Source organism: Hetaerina americana, unplaced genomic scaffold (genome assembly GCF_022747635.1).
Source record: "Hetaerina americana unplaced genomic scaffold, ioHetAmer1.1.p SCAF_27, whole genome shotgun sequence".
NCBI lineage: Eukaryota > Metazoa > Arthropoda > Insecta > Odonata > Calopterygidae > Hetaerina > Hetaerina americana.
Genome location: NW_027286841.1, coordinates 5,830,292 through 5,855,520, shown reverse-complemented (window position 1 = coordinate 5,855,520; position 25,229 = coordinate 5,830,292). Strand labels below are relative to the sequence as shown.

The 25,229-nt window shown below is 37.8% G+C and overlaps 1 protein-coding gene across 1 annotated transcript in view; it reads right to left on the bottom strand.

The window, feature by feature from the left end:
* LOC139689673 (hemocytin-like) overlaps positions 1-25,229 on the bottom strand; it is a 202,796-nt gene that overhangs the window by 138,919 nt on the left and 38,648 nt on the right. The window contains exons 16-29 of the mRNA XM_071586862.1: positions 21,679-21,871; positions 20,958-21,150; positions 20,615-20,703; positions 18,755-18,974; positions 15,961-16,131; positions 11,521-11,779; positions 8,717-8,867; positions 6,111-6,292; positions 5,843-6,023; positions 5,576-5,706; positions 5,319-5,439; positions 2,553-2,696; positions 2,349-2,467; positions 291-421 (exon numbers count right to left, since the gene is read on the bottom strand). Of these exons, the coding sequence (XP_071442963.1) occupies positions 291-421; positions 2,349-2,467; positions 2,553-2,696; positions 5,319-5,439; positions 5,576-5,706; positions 5,843-6,023; positions 6,111-6,292; positions 8,717-8,867; positions 11,521-11,779; positions 15,961-16,131; positions 18,755-18,974; positions 20,615-20,703; positions 20,958-21,150; positions 21,679-21,871 (2,285 nt within the window). The remainder of the gene's footprint in view (positions 1-290; positions 422-2,348; positions 2,468-2,552; positions 2,697-5,318; positions 5,440-5,575; positions 5,707-5,842; positions 6,024-6,110; positions 6,293-8,716; positions 8,868-11,520; positions 11,780-15,960; positions 16,132-18,754; positions 18,975-20,614; positions 20,704-20,957; positions 21,151-21,678; positions 21,872-25,229) is intronic.

Genomic DNA, 25,229 nt, shown 5'->3' with positions numbered 1-25,229 from the left:
GAAATAATAAACCTATCATTTAATATTGCTGAAATGCAGTGGGCTCACATTTCAACTGGCGATGTTAACAGCACCATCTAAATATGCATAATTAGCACGAGTGTTACACACATTCAACGATGCTGCAAAAACTTTCCTCGTTACCGAGGACTCTGCCATGCAAACAAAGAACAATAATTCAAAGGTCAATTGATATGAGCGGTCAAAATTAAGCCTCAAGAATTATTTAACTGAAGATGGTAAAATTAATTGAAAATGCGCCAGCAACTGGTCAGGAAGAGAAGTCTTACGGCAAAGATGCTGTGTCCTCCACTTTATTGGAACTCCTCTTATGTTGCATTCATGAGCATAAGCTGCAATCGAAGTGCAGAGACACTCACAATCGCCACCCATGTCACACCCACATGTGTCAAAGATGCACCTAAGAGTGAACAATAAGTTACTTCAATATTGAAAAATGTTCCTATGAAAAGATGAGAGGAATAAAAACAAGCAAAAACTGGAAATTCTAATATGTCTGCATATATGCACATTTAGGAAACCGTACAGAAAATCAGAATTGAGAAGTCAGGCATCAAATTTTTCAATGTTATCCTTTTTCAATTCTTTGACCCTTCTAACTGCTATTATGCCATCTGAAAAGCCCATTCTCTTCCTTCCACTTCCTTACCAACTACATATTCACCACCCCACTATCACAGCACTCGACAGCCCACTAGCCCATACAAAATTTCCCCTATTCAATTAGTGATTTTTCTTAATGCTGCAATTAATAATCAACAAAACATTGGACACCCCCATGATTCGCCAAGTGTCTAATTTAGCAAGCTCACCTCAAAAGATCCCATGCTCTGCTCTATGATCTGAAACTATTAAAGTGGCCCTGAGTAAATGAGAAAACTTCTTCATAAAAATTAGGCAAGATCTTTTTCTCATTTGTGCAAATATTGATTAACTTGACCACAAGTATATTTAATTATATGTCCTTGAAAGATAGCCTCTTGCCACAACCATTGAAAGAGGGCCAAGTGGCTCCATTTGTACCCTTGAGGCTAACAAAAATCATGCAACTAATAATGGGCCAACGGATTTACTTTTAAAATGCTATTAATTATTCTAACAAATGTGGGTTGCATAGTCCAAAGGCAGAGCATTGGACGGGAAGCCCCAGTTTTGATTCCCGGGCAAGCCTCTGTTGGCACCCAAGCTTTGTGATTTTTCAGGTACCAGATCTTTCTGGAAAACCATAATCGGTACAAAGAAAGGAACTGGCCCTCCTTATTACCATGCTTAAGTGTTAATATCACATGCCATCAGGCTTAGTACTGGGTGAACTCTACCATCACCTACCAAACCAACCCCAGGATTGATTACTGTGTTTATGGTTTTTTTCCTAACAAATACATTTTAATGAACACATAATATTTATAAAACAAAAAATTACAATCTGATTCTTCATGGATATATTGAAAGTGTTATAATTTACACTTAAGCCCCCTTCCAATATCAAACTTCTCTTTGGTTTACCATGATATTTCACAAATAAGCATAGGGAAAAAACATACCTACAATAATTTATCAATCAATACCAGTCAATACTTTTTCTGGCCAAAGATGACAGTAGATATTGCAGATTTTCTTGCCATGAAACTATGTAGAGACAGGCATATAACTATTCAGGTCAGCACAATTTAAAAAAAAACCTGTTATGTATGGTCATTTCAGATATCTCTGAGATAGCTAACAGAATGGATATGAGATAGTTGTGTTCTACAGGGAGTTTATTCCCCACTAGTGATGTTACAGGGTTACATCCAAATTTCGTCCATCAGATAAATGAAACCATAAACACAGTAATCAACCCGAAGGTCGGTTTGATAGGTGATGGTGGAGTTCACCCAGTACTAAGCCCAATGGCGTGTGAGAAATTCACACATCAGGGTAGGGGGGCCAGTTCCTTTCCATGTGCCAGTTATGGTTTCCCATTAAGATCTGGTACCCAAAAAATCACACAGCTTGGGTGGAGCTGAAGGTGCCCAGAGAGGCTTGCCCAGGAAGCGAACCCAGGCCCTCCGGTCAGTAGTCCAACACTCTACCTCCTGGACTACCATATCCCCAAAACCATTACATATTCATTGCAAACATCACTTATTTCCCACCTGATGTTGATGATCTGCCATGAGTGCAAAACATATAATTAAATGTCTAAACGCACCATTTTTGCTTCTTTCCCACTAATAAAGAAGAAGTTGCATGAAATTGGGGTACCAACAGCTTCAGTATTAAATATCGATCATTCAAAATCTGATAATGATGTAAATAAGTAGAAGCAATCATTTCACAAATACCTCTCCAGATATGGATCCAAGGCAACTTCTGAGTGACAAGGTTGAAAGATTTCAGACTTCAAGACACCACATTTCTGCAATGCCCAAACTTTTCTATTAGGGTGTGTGACACATGTGTCCTGAAAAAAGATAAAGCATTGCTCAGTCATATGAAACATTAACTTTAGCTCAATTGCATTTGATGGACAAATGTGTAGATCTTACCTTCACTTCAAACGATTCAGGGCAATATTCCTGCATCTTCCACGAATCACCAAACACCATAGGGGACACTTCACTGATGCCACCCGATGGAGTTTGAAAATCATCACGCTCATTATCATTGTAATTTCCACAAAGTCCCCGAATCTGAATAAAGGATAGAAGCATACTTGCTACAGTAATTTTGCAAATAAGAAAATCACAGGAACAAATAGTATAAGTATTGCATTAGCCATTTTCTAACGCATAGCTTATGATCAAAAACTAATATAGGCATCATATTATTACAGCACTGACACCATTACAATATTTAATGATGGACACAACACACAAGGTCTATCCTTAGAGTAGTAGGACTGAGTTGATTAAAAAAAATGTATTGCCAGAATTGATACATTCACTCAAAAATCTTCAAAATAGCACCCATGAGCTTCCACACACTGCTGCCAATGGGTTTTCCACGCCTTGTATGTATGCTTTCTGGAATGCTGCTAAGCTCCCTCATCATGGCCTATTGTGATGCTTCCACTGAGGCATGGTGATGTCTTTTCATAATGCATTTGAGGCGAGAAAAGAGGAAGAAGTTTGGTGGGGCATTGTCTAAAAAATTTGGATCCTCACTCCTCACATGGCGGAGAAGCTCTTGGCAGACGCGTGGGCGAGTTTCTTTTTGTTCTTTGTCCGAGAGCACTTGCAGCACCGACTATGCACATGCGCCTTTCTCATGCCCATGCTTTTGCTAACAATTTGATGCAAATCACTTTTAGGGATTCTAAGTCCTTTAGAAATCATGCAAACACCTAATCTGCAATCCCTATCCAACACAGCCTTCACTCTTGCAAGTTGTTCATCACTTTTTGTGGTCGAAGGGCATCCTGAGCTTTCGGCATCTTCAACATTTTCTCTATCCTCCCAAAACAACTTGTGCCTCTTAAAAACACTCGATCTACCCATGGTGTTATCACCTTAAGCTGCCTTGAGCATGTCATGAGTCCCTTTTCTCGTTTTCTCCAGTTCCATGCAAAATTTGATAGCTTAGTGCTGTTGCAATAACCAGTTTATGACAGAGCATAATGACATCACATTAAAGAGGTTTTGCAAACAAACAATCCGTACTCCACAAAGGCTGGGAGCCAAATGTCTCCAGCCTTTCCTGAGACTCCCATTCCTCGAAGCCCGCCGAAGAAACCAAGGCTCATCCATCCATCTATCCGGGAAAAATAAGTCATACTACTTTCGGGACAGACCTTGTATCATGAAAATCACTGAATTAAATAAATGAATGATGCCATTAGAAAATATCAAGAGGTGATTGCATTGCAAAGCCCCTAAGGTCCATCTAAGAAACGCTCATTTGCACTTTATCTTAGCATTTTAGCTGTGAAACTGAATGGTAGGCAATTACTAAAAAACTGATACAAATCTATGCTGTGAAAAAAGGCTAAAATACAGTCTATGACAATAATTAATGCCAAATTAAAACACATTTTGGCAGGGATACCATTATGATGGCAATACATGTGTATAATATTAAAATGAACCAACCAAACTTGTACGCACTATTGATTACTCTCATATTACCAGAAATAAGCTTTGAATCAAATTTCCATCATGTAACTTAAGCTAACCTCTGGAATTCTAAAAAGTTGCTGTTATCAAACCTTTTCATTAATGGCCCAAAAATAAGTAAGTTCTTCCTGCAAACTTACCTATATCTTTAAAGCCTTCTCACATCCCTTTTTTGACCTTCACTGGAAAATAAAATGATAAACTATGCTTCTTTCCCAAATTTTGCACTGCCCGTAACTTATTTAGCTATTCATGAAGTGGAAAGACTTGATGAAGAACTGCTGCACTTGCCGGGCCATAAGATGAATTTTTTTCCCTAAAATGTGCTCTAAAATCAGCATGTGTCTTTTAATGGGCCAGGGGTACATGTGGGTATAATTTCGACCAATAATTCCACACCCTAGTGAAAATCCTTGACCTTTCCTAGTAAAACATTCCCTGTTTACCCAAAAGATTACAGCCCAAATCATTCATTAAACATTGCCACACTCAAAATTTTTCAGAGGAAAATACATCACCGTTTCATGTAAGATTGTACAACAGATGGAGCTAGGTACTAATTAGTCACTGAATATGCACTCAACTATAGTTGATGGAAAAGTGATTGACATTAATGTGCTAATTGAGTTTCACTTTTCATCAATCCACAGATAGATAGATTTTTTCGCCATAGAACAATACATAATTGTATGGGCTTTGTTAAGATTCAATTAAATTTATGGGTGCATTAACATATATAAAAACTCATAGGAATAATAATGTACATGAAATATATGATTATTAAAGATTTAAAAAACAGATTTCCTTGCATTGGCTCTTTCTATGCATTCTAGGATACTATAAAAAACATTATTTATGAAGAAGTCTTTGAGCGCTATTTGAATTTACTTCCTTGGGGGAGTATTCGTTCTAGCTTCTCAGAGAGTCGATTAAACAACAGTCTTCCCGAAACTTCTGGAGTTTTCTGTAGTGCTGCTACTCTGCAATTATGCCATTCTGAAGATTATCCTTACCCCTGGTGTCGTACTTGTGAGCATCCCTATTTCTGACCAGTGAAGGGGTTTTGGTGCAGGCATACAAAATCACATTATGCATATAGATACAGGGAATGGTCATGACTTTGTGACATTTGAAGTACTCCCTGCAGGATTTTCTTCCATTTAGTTTAAATATAAGTTAATTATTAACCAAGAAACTTACCCTATTCTTCCAAGATGGATCAATTTTCAGGTAGAGTCTAGTCCCTCTGTCCCATTGTAACACTACTCCTAAATCAAATACTTCAGCAAACACAAAAAGACCTGCTTCTCGAAGAGATATTCTATAAAGGAAAAATTAGCTCTTCAATTCACTTACAAATTATAATCATAAAATCAAAGATATACTTGCATACATATCATCCATAATTTCAGGTACTCACGCAAATCATCAACCCACTTATTTATGTTATATTTTACCTTTTCAGTCCCGAAACTGTTGCCAATGGTTTATCCTTTGTAAATGTAATGGATTCAAATTTATCTTTGGAGCCAACCTTCAGAGTCACATATTTGAAGCACGTGACCCCTCCAGATCCACAGGGTACATTCTGAAAGTGGCAGTAAGTAGTCGTACGAGCAGATCTCAAATAAACATCTAATTGAACACATAATTGTGATAGTAAAAAAAAAGCTTTCTTTACAAATCTAGCTTGAAGATACATACTATTTATAAGTGATAATTACCTGAATTGTTACTTCAAAAGCATCATGACTGTTGAGTTTTCCTTTGGCAAACATGTAATCACAGGAGCCATGGAAATCATAGATCTTCCCGTCAAATGTCTTGAAGTGTGACTCTCCCCAGGCCACGCAAATACCAGCACATATCTTTTCTGTACAGTTCCATCTCCCCGTGGAACACGTGCTTAAATGATCAAGGAAAAACATGCATGCAGAAAATTCTCAAAATCTCAAGGTGAATGCAATTACAATTTAATTATGCTGCAATTACCAAGTGTTGCAATCTTCTTGAATCACTTCTGATTCTGAGTAACTCCTTCCTCCATGGTGACAAGGACAGCTTGCAGGTAGGATGCACCGCTTACTATAAGTGTCAAGCACAAAGCCTCTCTTGCACTTGCAACCTGGTTTACATTTGGCTGGACTGAAGGCGGGTGCAGCCTTGTGCATGGTCTAGAAACATTAAATGCAAACCTTTACATTAACATTGCAAACCAAGTCTATTGCCAGCAAACATAACGATATTTTTATTCAGGTAACATACACGTATAATAACAATAAATTTTTATTAAATATAGAAATGTACAGATGGACATTAGATAATAAATAATTCATTTAATTGGAAAGAATAGAATGCTTAGCATTCAATCCATTTCAACACATGCTACTTCTGGCATTAAGAGAAGGCTGATGCCAGGTTTCTCTCCACGCTTTTCCAATACTCTCTAAACATCCTACCAACCAATCCGTGAGGGTGCAAATGGCCTTAGTTACCAGTCATCTCTCCAAGTACTTACAATTAATCTCTAAAAAAAGTTTTAGTTCTCATCCCAAAAAAGGATAAAGCCATTCATTTGTGAGGACAATGGAACAATTAGTGCGATTTCATGAGCAGCTAAGGCATTGTCAAGTATCATCAAGAGGATGGAGAGGAGGGCAAATGATTACTATAGGTATCAAAAGCTTGGGTTCTGGAAGGGGAGAGCTATGAATGATGCCAGAGCCGAAAAGTCACTAACAGAGAGGGAGAGAGAGTACAATCAGGATGTACAATGGACCTTTGCTTAGCGAGTAGCTCACATAACAAGTACTTTGCATAGTTAGCAAAAAGTATTTTTTTAAATGTCTTGCTTGCTGAGTGACTTTTCTCATAGCAAGTAATGAATATTTTACATAAATTTACAACGGAAAGTTTGTTTTGCAATATGAGTGTTTTTCATTGCAAGTATGACTCTGGAACAAATTATGCTCATTATACGATTGATGAAGTTCTCTCGGGTCTTCCACCAGGTCAGGGGTTCCATGGAAGGAGAAAAGCACAACGACCCGGCGACCAATCAGGAGGCTCCCCTTCGTCGGACCAATCGGAAGTCACCTGAGTCCGAGCGTGCATGTATATAAGGTGGCCAAAAACCGAGTGGCAATCATCATCCCTGAGGACGATGCACGAGTCGGGCATCGAAACGTCGGCCAACATGGAACCCCTGACCCGGTGGAAGACCCGAGAGAACTTCATCAAGCAGATACGCCGGGAAAGCACCAAATCTTACTTCTCATTATATGAGTTTCCACTGTATTTGACTGTTATGTAGATTCCAAGAAGGCATATGGTGGAGTAAATTGGGTAGAATAAATTAATGTATTGCAGAAAATAGGAGTAGATTGGAGGAATAGGCAGGTTATCTGTAACCTGCATCTATCTCATACAGCTCAGGTGCAAGTGGTGGATGTGCAGTTGGTATGGGCAATGCTAAGAAGAGGAGGCAGACAAGGATGCCCATTATTGAACGTGTTATTCAATATATATCTGGTAGAAATGGTCAGAGAGGCATTTGAAGCTCTAACGATACGAATGAAAGCCTGTGCGGAAGTCATAAAATCAGCTAAGTTTAGCTGATGACTATGCTTTAGTTTGTCTGCCAGCCATGGGGTTGGAAGCATTGACAAGTGAATTGGGAATTCAGTGCAATAGACAAGATATGAGAATTAATTTAAATGAAACAAAGGCTATGTGGTTTTCCAGAAAGAGTAAGGCTAAGTTAAATGTTCAAATACGAGGGTGACAACTAGAGCAGGTGGAATAGTTTACATATCTTGGAAATGTTTTTAACCAAAATGGTCAAAGTAGTAGGCGCTTTAGGAGAATTGAACAAAGCAAAAAAGCTTTCAAAAGGGGGAGGGAGTTGATGACAGGGACATTGAGCTAGGATGTTAAGAAGAGGCTTGTTAAATCTTTCATCTAGAATGTGGTTTTGTAAAACACGAAAACATGGTCATCAAAGTAGAATGACAAGCGTAGATTGGAGGCTTTTGTTAAATGTGGGTGGGGAGAAGGATGAAGAAGGTGAAGTGGACAGAAAGGAAAACAAATGAGGAAGTGCTAGGCATGGAGGGGGGGGAGAGGGCATTGTCGGGAGATATCATAAGGGGACAGGAAACATGGATGCAGAATATATTGATTGGTGATGGGATGTTGGGATATTGAAAACCCCTCTTCTCTTTCACAAGACTGAATGGCAAAGCAGGCAGGTAAAGGACAACCAGTTTTTTTGAATATCCTGTAAATCAAAACAAAGAGAAGTGCCTTTCACTTGTACTAACCAAGTCCTATTCATTGGAAAATCTCAAAGCTTTGATTTCAGATGATGTGTTCCAAAGACATTACCAAGGATTACAACCCAGGACCCTGAGATATGCAGTCAAACACTCTACCCACTAGGCTACCAAACACACCAAAGAATGGGAATAGAAAAATACAAGGAATAAATATAACAAGTCTCCCAGAGTGACTGTCCATTGAAGAAATCACTTGTTTAAGGATAAATGAAGTAAGAGTAAAATAATGAAGAGATGCACAGTGAATTAATTCAAACTTACTTTGCATGTGACTGGTTCTGCAGATTCGCAGACTGTGAATTCTTCATTGTTAGTGGAACTGCAAGTGGTCCTGAGTTGCTCAGTAGAGGGGAAGTCCTTTAAATCCTGCTTTGAGGCCCAGTGGCAGTCCCAGAGAGCATTGCTGCAAGTGCTGTGTCCAATGAAATCGAATTTGAACAATGCATGTACGACATGAGGTTATCACAACATACTAAGTATAGTAAATAAGGTAGAATTATCCACTAGCTGATTAGCCTATCAAACTGAATACTTCACTTTACTCCAATAAGTAGGTACAAAAGAAATCAGTTAATATAAAATGAGGATATGACAAAATTTAGCTTCAATCATCAATACCTGAAGTGATCAACAATCCTCCATGAAAGGAAAGAAGTTTATAGAGTATTCCAACAGCTTCGTATAATCATTTATCAGGGCTTGTAGGAGTAATGATAGCTCAAGGAATTAAATAAAAATAATTTAACTCAGTATTAAGCATGAAATGTGAAACATAAATAAGTAGTTTAAATGCTTTAAATATTTTTATGGTGCATGAAGCAAAACAATAGAAAGTATTATTCCTGTGACAAGTATATTTCAATTATTACAGCAATTATCAGAGTATAATTAAGCATGTCTCAAGATATAACAAAAAAGATAATAGCCAAAAACTAATGTTCTGGTGAATGTTTGAAAGTCCCCCTTGAATATTCACTTGACAAACGTTTTATTATCGGCATAAACCAATTGGGCTAAAAAGCAAAAGGCAAGGATTCACAAATATCACAACTACCTGCATTTACTTTGACGTGACCCCTTTTTCCTCAAGCACTAGCAAAATGTTTGTTTGCTTCCCTACTGAGCATATTTCTCCTGTTGCCAATTCTCCATGGTCAGCTCCAAGCAATAATGACTGAGCTTGGAAACGACCAGACAGATCTGGACGAGTAGTATTAGCCAAATACTAAACACTGCCCACTGCCTTCCTGAATCACCACAGAGCTGGCTAATTTCCAATAATTATTTCGCATACATGTGATCTTTTGCACCAATATCCACCCAATATTTTTTATGACTAATCTTCTTTAAAACATTCATAATCACATCTCACATTCTCTTGTGCTTGAAATCATCCGCAAACACTGATACAATTATTAATTCTGGCAGGATTTCAGATCGTTGAAGGATAGAGGCATGCAGAAGTGACACAATATCCCACATGATTGCTGTATGACACTGCTACATATTGGCATTTTTAAATGTCACAGTAGACGAACTAATTCTCTTTACAATGAACATTGCATAACATAAGAAAAGCTCTGAAAATTTCTAATAAATGCATTTTTCCTTATTAATGAAAAATCAAAAAATTCCCAGCATTGAAATAGGAATTTACTATTAATGCACTTATAAATTACACAATGACATTTCATAATTAATACACTAAGTTGCCATCTGCAATTCTCAAGTACCGTCTAAAATTCTCAAGCTGGGGTCAGGGACAAAAAATAGGTATATGCCTTGAAATTTTAATATATGTACATATATACTTTAATTCTGAATGATATTCACAAAAAATACAGGACAATAAAAGAAATTTGCAATATTGCAAGTGTGTTGACCTCTGCGGAGGGCTGACATGAAAAATTTAAACCTGATCAAGTTCAAAGAACTGTGAGAGATGCTACAATGGTTACTTTAATGGAGTCATCCACTGATATGTATTAAAATACAGAAAATACAATGATAATAAAAATCGTTTGTCTTGACAGGGACTCAACTCAGGATGTCTCAATTTCCAGTCGAGTGCTTTATCCAATTTAGCTTCCGAGGGGGTCCTCTTACATTGCTAATTTCTATGGGTAAGATTTTGTAATTCTGGCAAAAATATTCATATAGAAATCTACGGAGGGTAATCAAAAATGGTAAAGAAAATCATTAACCAGTTGAAAAATCAGGGATCTATGAATTACAAATTGGGAGCTTTGATGACATTAGATCAAACAAACAGGGAAAAACTTCTCAGTTAGATACAGAGAACTCCATTGCCACTTGTATTTGAAGTTTCAGTCCAAATGTTCCCATGCATTATATCAATTGAAGACAACTCCAGCAATCTGTACCACTCACTCCACGTAATTTTGAAAAGTAAGGCATCAGGGTGATGGACAGTTTAGAACAACTGAAGATCCTTTTCCACAATAAACATTTTATCCATTTAAACAAATGAATACCCTCCTCTGCCATTCTAGGTGTCCCCACACATTTGTGCCCCCTCCCTGCTGCTTACCTTCCTCCAATGCTGACTCCCGGCAACCCAAACCCCCCAACAAATGACTTCACCCAACCCACCACCCCCTTCTTCCCCCACAGCCTTCCCACAATCCCATACATCCCCACTTTCTCGAACTATAAAGTGTATACCTATGGCCTTGCTGGTAATTTTAAAAGCAATATACTAAACAATGCCATACATGATGAAACCAGCTGTAGAAGAAATGAATGAAGCATTGTGAAATTTTACACAGTATTTTTTTTTAAAAACAGTAAAGACGATTATTTTTTGTCCATGCTAATATATATTACAGGCAATGGTAGTTAACTATGATTTACCTATGAACGGCTTAAGTGCACCACATATCTTGACTTTGTTGCATGACATTTGTATCGACCAAATTGGTAGTGTCAACAAAAGGGCTACAGTTCTGGAGTTGAAGCCGTCTTTAAACTCAAAAAAGGTTTAACTGCATAGATAAAACATGCCTTTTGATAAGTTTCAGATATTCCACTAAGGTGGTACTAACCATAGCTCAGGTTCTCTGGCTCCAGGCATTATCATTTTATGGCCTGGGTCGAACTTGATTCCCTTGTGGAGGCAAGGGCACTGTGAGATCGGAACGCACTGACCCCGAGAATCAAGAGTTTCGCCTTCAGGGCAATTGCATCCTTCTACACACCTTCTCTTGCAAGGAGTCTGTTCTGCCCTGGACGAGATATCAAAACATGAACGGGTGCAGCTGTCTCCACAAACCTGATATTTCTGATTTCCTGGGCAGTGAATACCTGCAAAAATTAAATTATATAACCATGGTATGATACAGAGAAGCCCAACAAATCATTTTCCCTTGACCCAATAGATTTTACTAAACATCACTGCACAGTTCTTCATTCACCTCAAACAAATCTTATATACCCATCATGAGCGCAAAATGTTTCAGGATAATTTTTGTAGTTGTTTATATATAATATTCAAAGTTACACAAATAATTATCTTTAAATTGTAATTTCTAACACAGGCTGATTAAAATTTAATCAAAAGTAATATAATGTGATAAGTGATTTGAGTGTGCAACATTATTAGTAATTATTTTTAAAAATATTTTAAATGGTTGTCAATATAATGTTAAAACAATATTCACAAATATTCAATTTTGAAGTTGGCTCATATATTTTTTAGGATTGGTAAATTATTACGCAAAAGCATTTTTATAGCAATAATATTTGAGGAGTCAGGTAAAAATATACTTAAAGTTGTTCTGTATTTTCTAGCATTTTCTGGCACCATTCCCTCCACCCAAGGCACCCACCAATCTCACACATAAAGAGACAACTCAACCACCTATTGCTCAATATCTATTTTCCCAACTCTTCCTCATCACTCTGAAACCATTATTCAAGAACAGCTCTATTCACACTTTGACACCAACAACACATTTTCCATTTCTCAACATGACTTTGACATGGCAAATCAACGACCTTGTCTGAAGAATCTTTCATTAGCAAAATCAAAATTTCTTTTGAAGATTAGGAAAGGTTTACCTGAAGTTATGCGATCTACATTAAGCACTAGACTGGGTATTTCATCCAATCTGATACAAAAAAATTAAACTATTATTGATTGTTTATCTCTCAAATTTATTTGATAAAATTTTATTTGTCAAATAGAAAGCAATAAATTAAGTTTGGTGGTACACAATCAATCGATTGTGATACACCTAACAGTGATCCTCGAGTCATGAGACATCTAATATTTCTACTAACATTAATGATCTGTTCAGTAGCAAAACTTGTAAATCAATGTTGTCTGCTCACTTTTATTACATATAGATACATATACATGACTAAGGATTCATCCGACAGTACTCTTGATCAATCCCACAAATGATCCTAAACCAAAAATTTCTCCCTAAGCAAGTACAAAGCCTTGAACATCTGTAGTTTACCTATTCCAAAAAATGGCAGAAAATATAACCAACCTGTTATATTATTAGGCTTCATAATAATAATAATAATAATAATGTATAGCCAGATATAAAATACACAATTTTAGAAAAAACACATCATATATACATACATATGTCCACATACCAATGTACCAATATTTATATATTATTTGCATAAGTCAGAATGAATGTGCAGTGATAAATCCAGAAATTCATTTTCAGGATAGAAGCTATTATTTTTTAACAGGCTGAGCAGCTTTTCAGAGCTCGGTAGAGGGGTCCCCCACCACTCAGGCGCACTTTAGTTCAGTCGCCTCCGGGCATGAGAGGAGGTGGATTTTTGTGTCGTGTGGTTGTTTGTGGTGTCGTCGCGCCAGCATGTAACACACCGTCGAGTAACGCCACGCTGTGAAGTTTTGAGTTAAACCGGGGAAATCCACGTCGGAGACCCTTGAACTCGTTAAACAGGCTTAAGGGGATAATGCCTTAAGCCACACACGAGTTTTTGGGCGGCACAAAATTTTTAAGGAAGGCCGGGAGCTCGTTGAAGACAAGCACCGTGTTGGATGCCCAACGACAGCTTGAACTGATGCTCCGGTGGTCAAAGTGGAAAAAGTTTTGCACTCTGACAGGTGTTTGACCATCACCCTTATCAGTGAGAAGACCGGCCTTTCAGTCAGAACTGTCCACACCATTGTAACAGAGAATCTTACGATGAGGAAAGTGTGCGCGAAGCTGGTGCCGAAAGACTAGAGCGAGGAACACAAACTGTCGTGGGTGGAAATTTTGCCAGAAATTTTGGACTGCTTCCAGAGAGATGAAGATTTTCTCATCAACATTATTACCTCAAAGGATAAATAAAATGAACACAATAAGTTATGATAATTAACTTGAAGTGTCTACTGCCACACAGAAGTTAAGTATAGGGAAAGCAAGGGAAAGAGATTTGTGCAGATTTTGTGAATGATGAAATTTTGTGCACTCTCTTGATTGAGTATGTGAACTGCAGATATCCTACTAGTAGTATGTGTAATTTCAGCTGTATGAAATTTTTCAGAAGTGGGAACAAAGAATTCAATCAATGAAAGGGTACAAAATGAATAACTTGCTAAAATAAGCCTGTGAGACTTTTATATAAAATGGCACTGAAAATATGACAATGATGACAATCTTTATTTACCATTAATTGGTTCCATACCTTTAGAGATACATATCACCAAAAATGTTAAAAACACAAAACAGTACCTACATGCATATTCATATACATTTCACATTACCAGTCTAAAGCCTTGAGAAATTTATCTGATTGTGAGTAAGGAGACTTGGTTTGCCAAGGTACACAGGGTCGGTACAGTAAGTATTGGGACTGGTTCGAAGAATCAAAATTCATTGCAGTTATTATGACAACTACTTAATAATCTTTAAAGTGCATTTCACCTGCAACGATACACTTAGTTCGGCCTGTCTGCCACTCGTAAAAAGCCCACTGTGAGCCAGTTTCTGGAATACTGTTGAGAGCCTTTGTTGTAACCGCTTGCACCACTTCAATGGAGTGGAACCGATATCCTTTGAGCTGCTTTTGAGCTATCCTTTGAGGTAATAATGTTGACGAGAAAATCTTCGTCTCTCTGGATATGAGTGTGTGTGTATGTATATATATATATATATATATATATATATATATATATATATATATATATATATATATATATATATATATATATATGTATATATACCAGTGTTACAATGTTTCCGTCCTAGCGGCCCTTCCCCCATCCGATAACCCTATAGAATTAAAAACTCTTGAAATGGCATTCATTTACACCTGCATGGCCTATCAGCATCCGGGCCTCAATGTCGTTCACTGATGGGAGTGGCCTAGAATTGTTACTTTGTGTAAGCGATGCATATCGGAGGGTGGACACTATGTTTTTCCGCATGAGTTTTGGTGTACGTGGCCTTTGTTTCGACTTGCGAAGTCTTGATCAATACTTTGTAGGTTGAAACCTGGGTCTCGTATGTTGCAATAGTTGCGGTGAGCATGTTGTTCTATTTTCCAATTTTGTGTCAATTCCACCTCCTTCCTCTCCCTCCTTGCCTATCTCCGCTCCCCTCTAGCCTCTCCTCTCCCTTTCCTCTCCCCAACCATTCCTCTCACCCCTCCTTCGCCTCCCGTTCTCCCCTTCCCCTGGCCCTCTTCCCTTTCTCTTGCACCCCTCACCTCTACAATTCCAGCAGTCATTACTTCTATATCTTCAGATGAAGATGGAGTGTTTCTGTCAAAATATCAAGAAATAACGAGCGAGTGTTCTTCTTTTTTTGTGTTTCTATATTGTGTGTTACTGTGTATTGTACTATATATATATATTTAAAAAAAAATATATATATATATATATATATATATATATATATATATATATATATATACATATATATATATATATATATATATATATATATATATATATATATATATATATATATATATATATATATATGAATAGGTTGGGAAAAAGTTCAAATGATTTAAATATTGGAGGTTAAGTCATTAGTTTAGCAATGCTCTTAGTGATGTTAACTACTGGCATCCACTTCCTCCTTCCCAAAAGGAGATAATTAGTTGAGCAAACGGTGGCAGAGAAGGTAGCCTCAATCCCCAAAAGATGGTAGCATACTCCTCTCAGTAAAATCAACTTTCAAAGGCCCTAGGAGTACCAGCCCCCGATTCCACCCCACCACAACACTCTCTCTTCTCCCAGAGCCTTCCTCCATGACTGGTTTTCTTCCCAGACCGCTAAGGAGCCTCCCAAACATTCAGTACAGAAAAGAGCTTCTATTTAAATGTTCATTCAGGACTTCCAGCTTACGTTATGAACACTCAATGAATGTTTTACAAATCATTCTTCAGGAAAATTATGAGCAGACTTAAATAAAAAAATAACTCAGAATGGAACCCATTGAAATGATTAAAAATATCTTAAATAAGGAAACTGAAACCTTAATCTATTTTTACATACATACCACATTCCCTCACTTCCTTGCGCCAGTCAAGATTCATGCCTTGCCGGGCACATTCTTTCACATATGCAGAGAAAATGGGGCAGAGACATGCACTGATTTTCCCCTCACATGAACACATGTCATACATGCAGTCTTGATAATACTGCTCTGGATCAAGGAACCAGTGGCAAGCTGAAATAATAACAATGCAAATGTAAAAATTTTACAAGTGCAATTAGAAACGAATTCTAGCACAACAAAATTCCATGTCAATTATAGGATAATATTACTCAAAAACGCTCACAGTTGATAATTGAATTAGGATCATGCAAAATACTGAATTTATCTTTTTTTAATGATGGTATTTTTACCTGTTTTGCTTGCCATGTTGGTTTACACAGGTGAAAGAATAAGAATTGTCTTTTTTTCTGGAAAAGCTGATTTCAACACATTCATTTTTTCACTCATTGTGAATATCAATGCCGAGATAACATTATTCCAAATATTATGCATTAACGCCCATATTAACTGCCATATTTAACAAATATTATCATTATTTTATTAAATAATGTGAGCACAACTACTCTTAACAACAAAAAGTGAATATTCTAGATATGAAAGTAAATGGCAACCTTTAATAAAGGTACTATTGAAAGATTTGCCACGGAGAGTAAGAACAAACAGTCACCATAACTTCATTCACAGTTTTGCATGACAGCGTTATCACAATGGAGGTTAAGTGTAAAATGTAAAAGCTCGTTTAAAGCTAACTAGAATGTAGTGGGATGAAAAAGGATAAAGAAAAAAACTCCTTCCCAAGGTGGATCACATAACTTTGCAGGGCAATGGGAAAAATAAAATCTCTAAAACTTCAAAGGCCTTAGCAAGAGGTGAAACACCATCTCATTCATTCATTGTGTGATTGTGTCATTTGCTAATACGCATCTGGTCGCTGACTCTCTGAGGCAGCTCAGAAAACATGCTCTTACAAGACTATCATATATTTTTCGGGCTCCTGGGATTAAATAATCATCAGACGTATTAAGTAACTTTATTTTTGACTCACTTTTAGAAGATTACATAATCATCTAAACAAGTGATATTCAATTCTAAAGATCAATTATGATGCATTCTCCTTTGACACTTACTGTAAACTAGTATGACCAGCAGGCCATGGCATCAAGGCAGGAGAATATAATTCTGGGGTTATAAAGGGTAAGTTTTGCTGTTACTTGATTCTTTTCGAAAATTCCTCAGATATATCTTTCATGGGTCTTTTTCAATCAAAGGTAATTTATCTATTGAAGGTTGGTTTGAATGGTCCCTGATAACTTTTGTGCATTACATACAAGATCTGTCCCAAAAGTAGTAGGACCTATTGAAATGAAATTATTGACTTTGTAATTCCACACACTTTATTTAAAAACATGACCAAGGTTTCGACGTTGAACATCATCATCAGGTCTTCATCCTAGAAGCAAACTTGCTATATATACCTTCTGATTGAGGGAGGGAGAGATGGTCAGAGAGAGAAAGGGTAAGGGAGGGTGGAGGGGTAAAAAGGTTAAAATATAGCTGGGAGGAAAAGAGAATAACATCTTTCGGTGTCAATCGTTGACTTGGAAGAGGGGTGGGTAGGTCTAGGAGTGGGGAGTGAGTGGGAGGGATAAAATATTTCATCGGCAAATTCATCCTTGCAACAGACGCATTTCAAAATTTCCAACTGCTCCAAAGCATCAAGTTTGGAAATCAACCTTTATTTTCAAAATGGAGAATTACACAGTCACACCGAAAGTTACAAAGTCACTTTTGTGGTCACTTTTGATGAGGAGCTTTGCAAAGAAGAATGTTATGTTCTTATTTTTTACATATGTTTGGTATTCTTTTATCCTTTTTTATCTTTATGACCTCCAAAAGTGACTATAATCTTGCAAGAGTGTAGGCATCATCAGACAAGGATAGCAGATTAAGGGTTTATTATCAAATAGGGGTTTCAACATAAAGAAGGCTAAGGTAAATGCAAAATTTGATTCCACTCAGAGCTGACCAAAATAAACGCCACCTAGGGATGGAAGTGAGAAACTTGAAATGGAAAATGAAATAAAGTTGATGGTAGATCAATGCATTAATTTAACAGTGTAAAAATCATTTGCCTTGACCGGGATACGAGCCCGGATCCCTCAATGTCTGGTAGAGTGCCTTATCCAGTAGAGCTACCGAGGCGTCCTCTTAAACTCTGAAATTTTGGGGGCTTTTAAAGGAACAGATGACTTCATTAAAAGTTACTGTTGCGGCATCTCTCGCAGTTTCTTTGGAATTTGACGGTAGATGTTTTAACTCTGCTACATTTTGTCCCTACATAACAGAAATAAAAATACCGCGTAAAAATGTTCATTTATTTTTAAACACAACACATTCCAAAATTTCAACATCATCATCATCAGCATACAGACAAATGAAGTAACCTGTAAGCTGATGCTGAAATGTTGAAACATGTGTCATGTTCATCAATAAATTAGAGAAAATATTCCTCAGTAGTTTTACTTGTGTCTATATAGAGAAAGGCAATGGTCATACTTCAGTTTTATTGATTTCACAACGATAAACCAGACAAATATGAAACAATGAAGAATAACACATATGAAATAAATCACTACAATTCCTTATAATGAAATATGCATCAATAATTTCTTTTGAATGCAGACGAGAATTTTAAGTATCACAAAATCCAAATTTAGAAAATTGTTCTAGAAGCTTAAATCTCATTAATAAGAATAAATGTAAAAATAATGTAATATTTGAAGCTGTTACTTACACTGAAATATGCTTCCTTTCAATTTTCTGCAGTGCTTCTCTGCCAATGCCTTCTTTTGAATGTTCAAATCACATGGACTCTCTAAAAACTTCTCAGGGAGATCTTCACAGTTTTCAGATGTTTTCCATTTGTTGGCAAAAGAAGTGACAGACTGCTCGACGTCACCTTCTGGTGTTAGGAAATCATCCCTCTGGTTCAGATTGAAAGTACCACACAGACCCTAGAAAGAAACAAGAAGCACATAGACGGATGCAGAATGCCGAAAAGACAAGTGCAAACTGACATGGAGAATTTTTTGTAGAGCTCCAAAACCTGACCATTAAGCCAACAGGATGAACAGATATTGGAGCCTTTTGAAATAGAGATGTGAAGAATAATCAAAAGAAAAACAAACAAAGAAGCAAAATTGAGAATAGGAATTAATCTCCAATGGCTGTAATGGCAAATGTTTCATTATGACCTTAGTAGAATATTTCTGTGTTTTGTGTCTTATCCATCCAGTAGAGGTGTGGTAGTCCAGTGGGTAGAGGACTGGGCTACTGACTGGAGAGCCCCGGCTCAAAGCCAGGTATCACCCTCAGCTTTGCCCAAGCTGCGTGATGTTCCAGGTACAAGATCTTCCTGCGAAACCCCAAGTGGCACAGGAGATAAGGGACTGGCCCCCTTTATACTCTGGTGTGTTCATTTCACAAGCTGCTGGGCTTAGCATTCTACCCTCAAGTCATCCTTTGGGTTGATTATCATAGCTTTCTTATTGCCAAGTCCACATGAACTCACAAATCTTACAAAATGAAGAAAGGCCTGAGAGAAGGTCGTTTAGAGATTTTCGAGGAAGGCAGGAAACATGGATGCAGAGTATATTGAGAGATGATTGGGTATGTTGAAGACTGAGATACAGGAACAGGTTAGATAAGCAAAGCAGAAGGAAGGAGGGATTGGGTGTGCTGGACAGAAGGAAGGGACATAGGAAGAATGTGGAGTTGACAAAATGGTTTATTGTAAAGTGGGATGCCAGTGTTAAAGCATATTGGATTTTTTTTCCCTTGAAACTTACTGGCAACTATCCCTCCTGAGCCAATTTCAGTTTAAGCAATTGTGGGTGGGAGCAAGTTAACTAGAAACAGTCAAGCATGTTTCAATCCAAAGGACAGTTACAAAAACATCTCCTTAAACATCTCAAAAAACGAGTTTTGAAAAAATGTAAACATTTGCTAAGTCATCACACTGCCATGTGTTAGATTGGTCATACTCCGAAAATGTATTTATGACCAAGCAAACTTTGAAAACTTCATAATCCATGCCAAAGGCACACCTGCCTCTCTCCACTGTATTTCAGGGGTGGGCACAAACAGCCAGCGGGTTAAAGTAGAGTTAATGCTAGCACTATTTCCTGTGTTCCCTGGGTACAGCAGAAAAATCTTGGCCTTTTGTGACACTTCAACCAGCCACAGATCTGCATTTCCTCTTGTAGCAGCTGCTACGAGTGTACAGTTAGGGATGGACCCAGGGAGAGTGAGTGCGCTATGTGAATGAGGTGCAAGGGGGGACAGCTGCAGGGGCACTGCCAAATTGCCTTTTGAGGCCAACATTTTGTGTCCTGTCTTGCCTCTCATCCCCCACCTTTGTCCTTTGAGCACAAGTCCCCTGGAGCTAAGCCCACATGGGGTTGAGTCTGCTAGGAGGGGGATGGAATGCCACGATGAGTGCTCAGCATTGAGTCTGGTGGCACTTCAAAGTGTATCAGGGGTACTCCTGGGTTCATCCAAAACCTATCTCGGTCAGTAATTTACTCTAAAATAAAAATATGTTCTTGATCAATTAAAATCACATTTTAAGAATTAAAAAGGTGATAATTCGTACCTTGGTTTGTCCTTGAAGGCTTGCAGCAGCATCAACATAGGCACGCGTCACTCCATCCCACCAAACTTCAAGACCATTAGACAATTCCACTGAAAGCAGGTGCAAAACAATTCAGTTCACTTTCATGCTTCACAAATATGCCAAACAAATTGAAAAATTATCCCTTCATATTCATTTCTACAAGGGGTGTGTAATTGACTGGAGTCATGCAAATAGACTTTTGAGAGCAAGTCTTCAATGTTTGACTGAACGTGAATTATATTTGCAAATTCCCATGGCGTTGATCTCTGCATTCTCATGAATTTAAAAATAGTACCTACCCATGCTGAAAAATGTTCCTTACCCATTAAAAATAATGACGACACCATTCGAATGTTGATACCATCCTGTGAATAAGGGACTTCGGTGATTTCTTCTCCGTTTAAGATTACCTCCCTGTTCTGCTTAAGCTTGATCACATGACCACCATAGAATATTTTCAATGCCTTCGTACAAGATGGGAGACCAGAAGCAATGGATACTGGAAAATTCATAGCCTGTGGACAACAAAAAGCTCATTTACATTTGCAAGGGTATTCAGTTCAATGAAGTAAAAATACATGTACATCATCAATGATAAGATAAATTATGGGTGTTGTCAATGGGAAGTCACGAGAAACCAAGAAATGGCCACTCTAAGGGCTTGGTTGCCCACTGGAGAAATCTGCAGACAATGAGGACCTGCTGGACCAGTTTGGTGTTGGTAACAGAGGCACCTGTTTGGGAGGAACACAAGGTGATCACAGGGTTGGTGATGTAGTGTCAAGGGAGATCGGGGCAGGATGTGTGATGCACAAAAGGTGTCAGAGAAAAAGGATCAAAGGACGAGGGCAATAAGAGAGAATAGGAGGGAGGCACAAGACCACCTCAACAGCAATGCCATCCTCATCAGGCGAGGTGTTCGTAAGAGATAAATAAGGGATATTGCAGACTGAAGTTTATGAAATGATAAAACCTAAGGCAATCAATAAAATAGAAAAATAATTACTGCCATCATCATTTCAATTTGGGCACAAAATCTTTACCTCAGAGATGGAACCAGCACAAGCCACATTCTCCGCTTCAATGCTGTAGTTGTCTCCCTTGACAAGGTGATAAGAGCACTTCCCCATGAAGTTGTAGTGTCGACCATCAAACGTCACATAATGTGGGTCACCTATGGAAGAGCACCTAGCTCCACACTTGGCCTGAGTGCACGTCCACATCCCACCTTCGCATCTGACAAGAGCAGGACAATCAGGATATTACAATCAAGGTCATTAAAAGGAAGCGCAAATGCAATGCTGAAACTTTTGAGGACAGTAGGAGGCCATTCTGTGACCTGGCTGCACTTGTGCACCTCAAAACAGTGTAACAGTGGTAGACACAGCAATGGAATTGGAGTGCAGCATCAGTCAAATGAATAGGTATATGAGACAAAAGTGCATGCATACTGTGGAACAGAAACTAAGGCAGGTAGAACAGTTTACTTATCTCCGTAGTGTTTTGGACCAACAGGGTCAAAGTAGTCAGGACGTAAGGAGAAGAATTGCGCTTGGCAAAGAAGCTTTCACAAGGAGGAGGGAGTTGATGACGGGGACGTTGAGTAAGGATGTTAAGAAAAGACTCCTAAAAACTTTGATTTGGAGCGTAGCTATCTACGGAGCGGAAATGTGGTCATTGAAGCAGGAGGATAGACGTAGACTGGAGGCTTTTGAAATGTGGGTGTGGAGAAGAATGGAGAAGGTGAAATGGACAGAGAAGAAAACAAATGAGGAAGTACTTGGTCTGTTGGGCGAAGAGAGGGGCTTGTTGGGAGAAATCCTATGGAGACAGGAAAAGTGGCTGAGGGGGGTATTGACCGGCAGCGGGATGTTGAAGACTGTAATTGAGGGGAAAATGTTGGGCAAATGAGGAAAGGGAAGGAACAGGATAGGGATGTTGGACGGGATGAAGGGAGGAAGAAAGTACTCAGAGATGAAGAGGGACCTGATGTAGAGTAGGATGTTGTGTTTTGCTAGGGGCCACAAATTATTTAATTAGTAATTACGTCCATCCAAAAACCTACCTTAACCGGTAGATTACCTAATAATAATAACTGTGGAACAAAAAAACAACACATGATGATGTCTAATAAATTGAGAAATGAGGAAAAAAATTTACATGAAGATGATTAAGTGACTCTTTAATTCCATTTAAAGAAATTACACCATCACCTAAGTAGTTCATACCAATTGATGCTACTGCAAAAAATAATTCATGAAATGAATTTTTCAAATGCAATCAGATATTGAATCAGCAATCATATCTAGATAGAGGCATAGCATGAAAAAAGGGAATTTCTTATTCGTACTTGTGCAATTTTTTAATTTAAAGAGAAATTAGTTGAAGATTCTTATCACAAGTTACCACAAGAGAAGTGTACATATCGCCATTTGCTCAAATTCAATTGCTTTTAACATTAAATTTCATAGAGAACATGACAAGAGCTAGCATTTATCATTTATCTTCATTTTCTATTTCTTCTACCAATTCTCACTTCCATATGAAATTAATAATAACTTGGTGAACCTTGATACATTAAACTTCATATTTACTCAGTGGGAGGCTTTATTATGACACATGACTAGAGCAGAAACAAAGACTGCAATAATATAAATTACTCGTGGCTCAACCTTATGAGTCTGAATTGTCAAATGCAAAGCAAGAGGCAGTTCCATGAAAGGCATGCATGAGAAATAATTGGGTGCAGTTCATGATAAATAATAAGGAATTGAAATTACGAGGGTGGTCTCAGTACTACCCGACCCAACAAAAAAAATGCAAAAATTTTGGAAAAAATGTATTTATTTTTCAACATAATCTCCTTTCAGCTCTATAAACTTTCCCCAGTGATGTTCAATAAGTTCGATACCCTTTTTATCATAAGAGCTGTCTTGCTCCTCAAAATAGCCATTAACTGCCGACATCACTTTTTCACGGTTGGAAAATCTTTGACCACCGAGGAGCCATTTTTTCAAGTTTGTGAACAGAAAATAATCCAAGGAAGCTGAATCTGGCAAATAGGGTGAGGCATGAGGTAGCAATTCAAACTTGGATTCATGAATTTTGGCCATTGCAATAACGTATTTGTGAGCTGGTGTATTGCCTTGATGAAACAGCACTTTCTTCTTGATGCCAAATGCGGCCGTTTTTGCATTATTTCTTTGCTCAAGCATTGCAATAAGTTCACATAATACTCGCCGTTGATATTTTTTCCTTTTTCAAGAGAGTCAATGAAAATTATCCCACGCTCATCCCAAAAAACCAACGCCATGACCTTGCCTGCAGATGAAACGGTCTTCGCCTTCTTTGGAGGCGGTTCTCCCTTTTGAATCCATTGTTTTGATTGTTCTTTTGTCTCCGGTGTGAAGTGATGGACCCATGTTTCATCCATGGCTATGAAGCGGTGCAAAAATCATTCTCCTTTGTTGCTGTGAAACTTTGCTAAACACTCAATTGAGACATCTTCACGACACTGGTTTCGCTCGAGTGTGAGCAAACGTGGCACCCATCTTGCACACAGCTTTCTCATGTCCAAATTTTCAGTTAAAATGTGATGTACCGCGCTTTTTGAAACGGCTACTACGTCTGCTAGCTCGTGCACTTTGAGTCAACGATCATCCAGTATCTCTTTGTGGATTTTCTTCACCGTTTCTGGAGTCATCACCTCATTTGGTCGACCAATGCGATGTTCGTGTTGACAGCTCGTACGGCCTTGTTTAAACTCTGCTACCCAATGTTTGACTGTTGTAAACAAAATAGCAGACTCACCCAGAGTAGAATCCAGTTCAGCTTTTATCTTGGTTGGGCTGAGGCCATTCAAATAAAAGTATTGTATCATATTATGATGACCAATTTTCTCCATTTTCATAAATTCACTCAAAATGTTCACTATTGATGGCTTTCATACAAATACTAAACGATGTAGCATCTTCAAACTTGAAACATATGCTTTACAGATTGCATAATTTCTAATACAGTGATATATTTCAAACAACTACTGCCACCTCTAGGTCAGGCCGGGTACTTATAGGACCACCCTCGTATCTATCTTTTGTACTTTTTTCTTACCAATGAGTATCACATGTGTCACAATATTTTGCACAAAAAGAAGCCTGAAACCATCGTAACAATAAATTACAGTTGAAAGATATTGTAAGAATGCATATGCCAAGAAAAATATATGACTAGAGGAGGACAATCGACCAGGCACTTTGGTGATGCTTTTTAAATATAATAAGAGTTATGTTTTCAACCATCCACACAAATATCGCAGCAAAATATTTGCGGCACTATACTGATGTAAGTATATACAATGGGATCCAACAATCACAGAATAAAAGAGAACCAACTCCCCACAGGAAATCAATACAATTCACATTTTTGGGTCCATTTCTTCGCTAGTTACAAATTCTATTTCACATGGTTTTTCAAAAAACATTTAATCAATAAAATTTTATTGGCCTACTCGAATAAATTTTTGTGAAATATGTATTTTTTGCATAATTAATTTAGGTATTAATCATTCATATAAATTTACATACCAATCAAGAAC